Source organism: Polyodon spathula, chromosome 50 (assembly GCF_017654505.1).
Source record: "Polyodon spathula isolate WHYD16114869_AA chromosome 50, ASM1765450v1, whole genome shotgun sequence".
Classification (NCBI taxonomy): Eukaryota; Metazoa; Chordata; class Actinopteri; order Acipenseriformes; family Polyodontidae; genus Polyodon; species Polyodon spathula.
Genome location: NC_054583.1, coordinates 1,061,888 through 1,071,266, shown reverse-complemented (window position 1 = coordinate 1,071,266; position 9,379 = coordinate 1,061,888). Strand labels below are relative to the sequence as shown.

The 9,379-nt window shown below is 37.5% G+C and overlaps 1 protein-coding gene across 3 annotated transcripts in view; it reads right to left on the bottom strand.

Moving 5' to 3' along the window:
• Window positions 1-606: 606 nt before the first annotated feature.
• LOC121306755 (erythroid membrane-associated protein-like) overlaps window positions 607-9,379 on the bottom strand; it is an 8,963-nt gene continuing 190 nt past the window's right edge. Inside the window, exons 1-11 of one of the 3 annotated variants that reach the window (XM_041238662.1) lie at window positions 9,264-9,379; window positions 8,184-8,528; window positions 3,838-3,942; window positions 3,618-3,644; window positions 3,498-3,533; window positions 3,108-3,134; window positions 2,767-2,823; window positions 2,382-2,408; window positions 1,779-1,805; window positions 1,659-1,685; window positions 607-1,337 (exon numbers count right to left, since the gene is read on the bottom strand). The exon at window positions 9,264-9,379 is cut by the window's right edge and continues 190 nt beyond it. In XM_041238662.1, the coding sequence (XP_041094596.1) occupies window positions 835-1,337; window positions 1,659-1,685; window positions 1,779-1,805; window positions 2,382-2,408; window positions 2,767-2,823; window positions 3,108-3,134; window positions 3,498-3,533; window positions 3,618-3,644; window positions 3,838-3,942; window positions 8,184-8,427 (1,080 nt within the window). In that variant the 5' untranslated portion in view covers window positions 8,428-8,528; window positions 9,264-9,379 and the 3' untranslated portion in view covers window positions 607-834. Of the gene's footprint in view, window positions 1,338-1,658; window positions 1,686-1,778; window positions 1,806-2,381; window positions 2,409-2,766; window positions 2,824-3,107; window positions 3,135-3,497; window positions 3,534-3,617; window positions 3,645-3,837; window positions 3,943-4,032; window positions 4,120-7,020; window positions 7,286-8,183; window positions 8,529-9,263 lie in introns of those variants that run through there. The other 2 variants (XM_041238663.1, XM_041238664.1) reach the window with 2 other exon arrangements.

Genomic DNA, 9,379 nt, shown 5'->3' with positions numbered 1-9,379 from the left:
GGGACTAACTTCAGCGCCAAGTTCGTTGCAATTGGTGTTGAACTTGCACGCTGGTTTAGTCCGGAGTTGCGCGCTAACCACGGGGTCATCCTCAGTTAGGACGCTGCTTTCAGTTCGCCCCAATTGACCCCGTTTGTTTCCACCGGGTACTGTTTTATCTGCACACGAATATCACTAAACAGCTCCAGCGGGTTGGGTCGGCTGGTTAGTTTTTATCTAAAAGCACGTTTGTATCGCTCTGTTTCTATTCAATAATGCGTTGTTTGGTACGCGTTTCAAATATTTACTACCCGTTCCGACTTTAGTACATGTTGCAAATGTAAATACCACGAGTACTAATTTGACCACTCAGATCGCTGAAAATGAAATGAGAACCAACGAATCTAAAGATAACAGTACGTGTAATAAATTATCCAATTAAAAGTCGTTTTACACTTGCCTTTCCCCTCCAATGTGGGGTGGTATATAGACTTGACATTGGGTAAAGTCTAGTGAAAGATGGACAGACCGAGATCCTCTGAGACGACCATCAGTCAGCGGTTTCAGAGCCTTAGAGATCGCTTCAATTCAGTGGTAACCCCACTGGAACTAATATGTCATTTTAAATGTATTATTAATAGCGTTTTAATCAAATTATACCAAATCACGGTTTTATTTACAATGAAGGGAAAACATAATAGATGTTTTCATTATGAGCATTTGGGAATATGCAAGCAGGATATCTGATTAAGTAAACAGGAGTCTAAATATCTGAAAATATATATATATATATATATATATATATATATATATATATATATATATATATATATAGTAGCAGGCTTCTTGTCAGGACTACACATTCTTCACTTTTACATTGATTATCAACGGTCCTTTATCATGTGAACCTGGGCTGAAAATGGGGTAGACCTGCCCAGGGAATGGGCCTTCTAAAGTATAGATGTGAAATCTGGTCTCTGCATTGTAAAACGACAGCCTCCCTCCCTCGTAATCCAGACACACCCCCCACACCTGACAGCCCTTCTCCAGTTGTAAGATCTGATCCCCTGATTGGCTCACAGCTGTACAGGTCTTTCCTTTAACCAGCCTCATAAGCCAGTAGCCCTCCTCTGGTTTCTCAGGTATGCTCTTCTCATGAGGGTGTGTGGAGACCCCCAAGATCCAGTTGCCCTTAACCCCGACCTCCACCTGCCAGTAGTGCCTCCCTGAGGTGAACCCCTCCCTGCCCAGCACACTGGGCCACTCCTGTGCTCTCTCCCCTGTGAATCTCACTAGTGAGCCGTCTTCAGAGACTGTGAGGCTGGGGCTGGCTGTGTCGGGGTCTGGAGTCACATTGACTGGGGTAAAGAAATGAGAAAAGTGTGTTATTGAGAATCACCAGGGAACTTGGTTGTTGATGCTTTCTCTCTCTCATGATGATGAACAACAACACTTTCATTCTTTGATCATAACAACTGTATTTAGACAGATTTTAAGGCTATTGTAACTGGAAACACAGAAACATTTTATGTCAGTTTTGTCTTCTATATATTAGATTAGAAATAGCAAGGAATGCTACATTTAAAATACTTTTTAAAGATACTTTTTTAAAATAAATCCAAGTTCCTATTGTGTTGAATGAGAACTATGAAAATATGATTTATTAGATTCAAACTTACCATGAGCGTCAGTCATTTTTATCCATTCTGAAATAAATAGAAGAATGAATCAAGTGTAAGAGAATGAATCTGTGGATTCTGATTACTGTAAGTGTATTAATGCAGATTTAAATCTTATACCTTTGTCAAGGGCATAGACACATGCGTCTGTTTGAGAGAAGAGAATATATTTAAGGGTGAGAGGAAATTGTCACTATAAATTATAATTAGTGTCCAAACACATCCTTAATGGGACTCTTCTAATCTGCACACATCTCAGTACAGAGGGTTTGATCCCTGTTAAATAATTCGCACATCTGAACTAATCAATTAACCCTGACACCAACTGCAACTGCTTTTTTCAATACAACAAATGAACCAGTTTTGAAAGATACATTTTTATTCATAATGAGAAAAATAAGATATATCTTATTACAGTATCTCAAATGAGGTCTACCTGTACAGAGAACACAATTCTAATAAACACGTCCATTTCATAGTAGTTCTCGAGAGCTATCTTCAATTTTGTAATTAATAAGAATGTATTATTTTGTTTGTAGGGAGTCTCTGTTTAAAAAAGACACAGTTTGAAGACATTGAATTTCAGAATCTTAAAACTGCACTTAGAGATGGCGTCTCTTCTATAGAGAGACACACCCTACACGTGTTGAATTCAGTCAATTCACTTATATGAGATAGAAAGACTGACAGCCACGATACAAAAAACAGAAAACATATTCTTACTGGTATTTCTTCGAAGTTCTTTCAAGTCTAGGAATGAAAAACACAGAAAGCATTTCATTAAGTGCAGAAGCATTCCCCCATTTCAGTTTTAAATGTAACGAAATCACAACAGAGATGTGAACTATTTAATAATTCTCCCTTCAATTGGTTTCGAGTGTTACTTTATCAAAACGATAACGGCTTTGTGATTATATGCATTTGAAATCTAGTCCAGTGCATGATTTTATTCATTTTCAGTGTAGTTAAATCATAACAGAGCTGTGTGCTTTTAACTCAATATTCATCCAATTCTTAGTTTTAGTTTTTTATGCTTCTTTATCAGAATGAATGGTTTTCTGATAAGGGGTGAGGGAGCTTTCTTTGACCAGATTATAAATTAACTTACCTTCCTGCAACACCTTTATTTTATTTTCCAGTCCCCTGGAATACTCTTTAAAATTTTCTGAAAAAGAAAACAATGACACGTTTAGTTTATGGATTCTGATCGGTACCTGGTGTTCTCACATCCACTAGAGGGCAGCGCTGCTCAATGGTTATATCCTTTAACACAAACAGTCGACTAATCTGGCTACTGATAATCGATATGAACCATATCGATATTGATGAAACGATAAGAAAAAAATCAAGTAAATTCAAGATTTCTGATGTTCATCAGAAAAAAAACGCTAGTTTAGTTTAATTCATTTAAAAATAAAAAGGATAATGAGATGAATATATTAATCTTACCATTTTGCTTCTTAAGATATTCATTCTCTAAAAGACACAAAGACAGCTTGGTTAGTTTTGCTGGTTTGGAACAGTTGAGATTCATCCTGAAGGCTGATATGACTAGATATCATTGCATTAGTTACATTATTAATATACTTATCAGACCGAAAATGGTCCCAATGCTTAAACACATTGTCCAATGTATGATTTTGCCTTCATTTCATTAGCGGTACAGCATTCCCTCATTTCAGTTTTAAATGTATTTCAATCACAACAGAGACGTGTGTTTGTAAGTCTTTAATATTCTCAGAACAAACTGCAGAGCATTTAGAATTAGAACTACTAGGGTTTCTGATAAGGGGAGATTGAAATGGAAACTTTTGTTCTGGAAATAATTTCTACACTTACCTTTTCTCAGTCTCTCATTCTCTCCTTTTAAACTGTCTAAAACAGAAAAGAATGAAAAGTTTAGCTTGTGTTCTGGTTCACTAACTCATGCAATTCAAGAAAGAAAATGAACATTCTTACTCAGGTCCTGTTGAAGTTTTTCAAAATCTAGGAATGTAACACAGAAATCATTTCATTAGCGCTACAGCAATCCCTCATTTCAGTTTTAAATGTATTTCAATCACAACTGAGATGTGTGTTTGAACCAATGGAAAAAAGTCAAAGATCTGACCAGAGCTGTAGGTGGTATTAATATCAGCTGCAATCTCTTAGAAGGAACTATAATTGTATTTAACGCTACCTTTTGTTGGCTTCCTTGTAGAATAGCACAGAGCAGCAATGGCCATTACAGCAGCCAGTATGGAGCCTCCACTGACAGCCCATTGCTTAGAGATTTCAGAGTCTTCTGCAAATAAGAATAAGCACAGGAAATCATTTGAGTCGCTCAACCAGAGGCATTCCCTTCCATTAGTACAGTGACAGAGTAGTCTATTACCATAAGCGACAGGGAACAGGGGGGTATACAGAACTACAGCTCCCATCATCCTTCGCTGACAGTGTGGGTGCTGAGGCATGCCGGGAGCTGTAGTTTAGAGACAGGGAAAGGGGTGTGTGTATATAGTACCAGTCAAAAGTTTGAGTACACTTGCTGGAAACTAGTGTTTTATGTTGTATACGTTTCTGTAAATACTTGAAAATGAAAACACATGTTATAATATACAAAACAAAACAGAAGGAGTATCAAAGCAATGTTCAAGAAAATTGAAAATTGTCTCTAAATCTTGGATTCCTCAGAATAGCCGCCCTTTGCCTTAATAACAGCCTCACAAACACGAGGCATTCGGTTAACAAGTTTCAGCAGGAAAGCACCCGACATGTCTTCCCAGCTCTTCTGCAGCAATTCTCAGAGAAGTAGGGCACTTGTGGGTAGCTTTCCTTTGACTCGTCTGTCCAGTTCGTCCCATACAAGTTCTATGGGATTGAGGTCTGGAGACTGGGCAGGCCAGGTCATTACAGTTGTCCTTCACTTTCCTTCTTCACCAGGTAGTTCTTGCACAACTTTGAGGTGTGTTTCGGGTCATTATCTTGCTGAAGAATGAAGGACTGCCCAACTAGCCGTAATCCTGATGGAATGGCTCTGAAGTATGCTATGATAGCCATGCTGGTTGCGCTTGCCATGGACTTGATAAAGATCACCAACTCTGTCACCAGCAAAGCAACCCCAGACCATGACACTGCCTCCTCCATGCTTGACAGTGGGAACCACACATGCAGAACTCATGCGTCTTAGAAATACTCAGCGGTTGGACCCAAATTTTTCAAATTTTGACTCATTGGTCCATAGGACCGACTTCCACTCCTCAAACGTCCAGTTTCTGTGTTTTTTGGCCCAGGCAAGTCTCTTCCTCTTATTCTACACTCTTAGCAATGGTTTCTTTGCAGCAATTCTTCCAGTTAGGCCAGCTTCATGCAATCTCCTCTGAACAGTTGATGTTGAAACATCTGTACTTCTAGTAGCATTTAGCTGAGCTTGTATTTCAGGGGCACTTAATCGTCGGTTTCACAGATTTGCGACTCGAATGAACTTGTTCTCCGATTCTGAGGTCACGCTTGGCCTGCCTGACCTTGTTCGGTCCTCATGAGTGCCAGTTTCTTCAAATTGTTTGATGGTCTTGGCCACAGCAGTTACAGACACTTGCAAAGTTCTTGCGATTTGTCTTAAAGATTGACCTTCATTTCTTAAAGTAATTACAGACTTTTTTCTTTGTTTAACTGAGCGTATTTTGCCATTTTCTGCTCCCTTACATTCAGGAATGACAAACTTGTGGCTGTGCTCCATATATTTATAGTAATCATGGACCCTCACCTGTTAACAATATTTGGTGACAAAAGGTTAATTAGGTAACATGCTAGTTAACTCAGAGAACATCTAACAAAGACACTTTTATACTTAGGCCAGTGTTCTAACACTGTGTTATACACATTTCAGACTTTTAACTGACTTGGGCTTCAGACTGAAATCCCCTTGCTTTGGGTGACCATTTCATTGAAATTGACAAGATTTACATTTTCATTTAAAAATTACATTTTTGAATGCAATTCACTTATGATTATCAGCTTATATAAGAACACATATCATATAATGAAATATTAAGTGTTTACAGACAATTATACAGTTAAAAGCATAGATAATCATGAAACACCTGGTTTCAAGCAGGTGTACTCAAACTTTTGACTGGTACTGTATGTATATATATATGTATATATATATATATATATATATATTATATATATATATATATATATATATATATATATATATATATATATATATATGAGAGACGAGTGGTATATGCATATATAAAATTTTGTCTATATCTATCGAACGGTTTCATTTTAGTAATCAAACTAAGGTAGCTAGCTTGCAGAAGGAGCCTAAATTAGTTTGATTCCAGATCAAGCAATTACATTACAAAATCTAATGTGTCACTTATTAATATTTTAATGTTTGTGTCATCTACAGTGTAACTTTTTAATGATGACATGAATATTGTGAGCGAATTAGTATAATGTTGGTTGGATCATGTTATTATCATCATCAGCAATAGCTAGCTGAGTTACTAATATTTGGGGAAATGTTGAAGCTACAACACATACACTGAAATAAATTAATCAATTTTATCGAAATTATTATATACTGGCATTGAATTGGAATTAGGCCAACGGTCTGAAAGTAATTAATGCTTATTTAGCTTTGGTACCCTTCACTTTGAGGGCTGGTTACATTTAACTATCTATCTGTCTATCTATCTATCTATATATCTATGGTTGTGTAACGAAAGACAAAGTACTTCATTGGGCGTATTGTAAATTATTTTGAAACCCGCGCAGGGGGATAACTTTCTTTAATAAAGAAATGAAATAAGTATGAAAATGTTGTGTTATTTGTTCAGTCAGGGTCCCTTTTATCTAATATTAGATTTTGGTTGAAGATCTGATAACATCCAGTGTCAAAAATATGCAAAAATGCAGAAAATAGACAGGGGCAGTCCTATATATATATATATAATTTCAAAATAATAAAAGAACATAATATAGAGATGAGGATTTTCTGCTACTATTTTACGCGTGTAAAGTCGTTATCGAGTATAATAATAATAATAATAATAATAATAATAATAATAATAAGAAAAAGAAGAATTATATTAAGAAGATTCTTCTATTATAGAAATATATATATATGGAAAGTATCGACTAGAGGTAGTGTTACACATGCGATGTCAGTCCATGGCATTGTGAATGAGCATTATATGCAGAGTCACTTACAAAGTACAGTCAAATATGAGCATTTGAAGAAGAATAATACAGTCCTGTGTGTTTCGTGTGAAAAGCGATACAGCGCTCACAGAGCGAAACGCTCTCCAGGTATTCAAAGTGTAACTCAACGTGCGTTTGAATCGATTGAGCTATTCTTAACACTCACCTTCATCGACATGCTTCCTGATTACAGAAAAACAGATTACAGAAAGAACAACGCAAAGAAAAGAAAGAAGAACGCAAAGAAAGCTTTCACGGAGAGGCATTTTCCTTGAGGCTTTTACTTTCACTTTCTGGCGTGTGAAGAGATTGGGGTTTTTCACCTGACGTCACCGGCTGCGGAGACGCCATGTTGCGCAGGCAAAGAGCGCCTCTAATTTAAGAACATAAGAAAGTTTACAAACGAGAGGAGGCCATTCGGCCCATCTTGCTCGTTTGGTTGTTAGTAGCTTATTGATCCCAGAATCTCATCAAGCAGCTTCTTGAAGGATCCCAGGGTGTCAGCTTCAACAACATTACTGGGGAGTTGATTCCAGACCCTCACAATTCTCTGTGTAAAAAAGTGCCTCCTATTTTCTGTTCTGAATGCCCCTTTGTCTAATCTCCATTTGTGACCCCTGGTCCTTGTTTCTTTTTTCAGTCCTTTGGTTCCACATTGTCAACACCTTTTAAGATTTTGAATGCTTGAATCAGATCGCCAAGTCATCTTGTTTATTCAAGACTGAACAGATTCATTTATTTTAGCCTGTCTGCATGTGAGTGCCTTTTAAACCCGGGATAATTCCGGTCGCTCTTCTTTGCACTCTTTCTAGAGCAGCAGTATCCTTTTCGTAGCGAGGTGACCAGACCAGAACATGTTCTGTAGTGAGTAGAGCTAAGAAAAGCAGGAGCAGGGATTTGTATTTATTCTTTCATTTCCAGTTCGCAGCATGACTCTAAATTACATAGCTGAATAGCTGTAGGCTATGTGCTGAACTGTATTATTTATTCTTTCATTTCGTAGTATCGCAGCATGACTCTAAATTACATAGCTGAATAGCTGTCAGGGAATGTTATTCAGCAGCTTTCATCATTCTATATATGAAGCCAATATGAGGGAGTTCATTCTATATAGAGGGGGTGCAATTCAATATGTTAACAAGGGAACATTATTCAGCAGCTTTCATTGGACTCTATGAAGCTGAGTGAGTTCATTCTATATAGAGGGACCTATATATCCCAATTCAGCAGATTTCATTCGACTTTCTGAAGTAAAAAATGTACTCTGTATATTAGTGCCGATGTAAACCCTGTGGTCAGCGCTGTAGAGGTAAATCCATTCAAACTCACCTGAGACCTTTAATTTCATGGTGGAGTCAGCGAACCAGCTCTTTGAAACTACGTAACACTGATAGCTTCCTTCGTCCGAGACTCTGACATCGTTCAGCTGTAGAGACACGTTCCCGGATCCCAGTGGTTCTCTATCCAGGCGAGTTCTGCCTTTGAATCGTGGGCTCTGCCGGCCCTCCAGGTCTGCTCTGGTTGCGTAGACATGCACGATTTCATCCCCGTTTCTCATCCACCTCACGTCCATGTCCACGGCGCTGACGCCTGTGGAGATGCGACAGGGAAGCAGGACACTGCTCCCCACGCGGGCAGACACGGGTTCAACTGGGACTTCGACTTTAAAATCATCTGAGGATACAGGAAACGAGGTTAATCACTTCCATGTATATTCCCATCAGTCCCTATACTAATGGAGTGAGCAGGCAGCTGATTTGAATGCATGCCATTTGCAATCGTTACTTATTACACTGTGTAACAATTTATTTTGTTTTTTGTTCCTGGGTAGTAAGTGTTATTTCCTAATTGCTTATGCCTCAAAAGAATAGAAAATGGCTATTATTCCCCACAAACTTTGCTTTTGTGACCAGGACAGTGATATTTCAAAATATCACTATTTCCAATGGGAAAACGAGTGAATTTGTGTCTTTTCGTTCACATAAAGTCAGAAAAAAACAACATATGAATCCAAATTAACATGTATTTATACTAAAGTAATACAAAAATGACTACAAAAGATTTAGAAGCGAGTAGTTTTTTAGTGTAAATACAGTATAATCGTAAATCTCGAAAAACTACTCACTTCTAAATCTTTTGTAGTCATTTTTGTATTACTTTAGTATAAATACATGTTAATTTGGATTCATATGTTGTTTTTTTCTGCTTTATGTGAACGAAAAGACACACATTTGCCCATTTTCCCATTGGAAATAGTGATATTTTGAAATATCACTGTCCTGGTCACAAAAGCAAAGTTTGTGGGGAATAATAGCCATTTTCTATACTTTTGAGGCATAAGCAATTAGGAAATAACACTTACTACCCAGGAACCAACATTGTATTACACAGTGTTATTTATACACTTACCAGTTCTCAGTCTTTTGTTCTCTTTTTTTAAACGGGCTGAAACAGAAACCAAAGACAAGGTTGTCTTCAGTCACTTTTTGCTTCTTTTTGTGCTGCGCATGATCGCCATTGTCTTT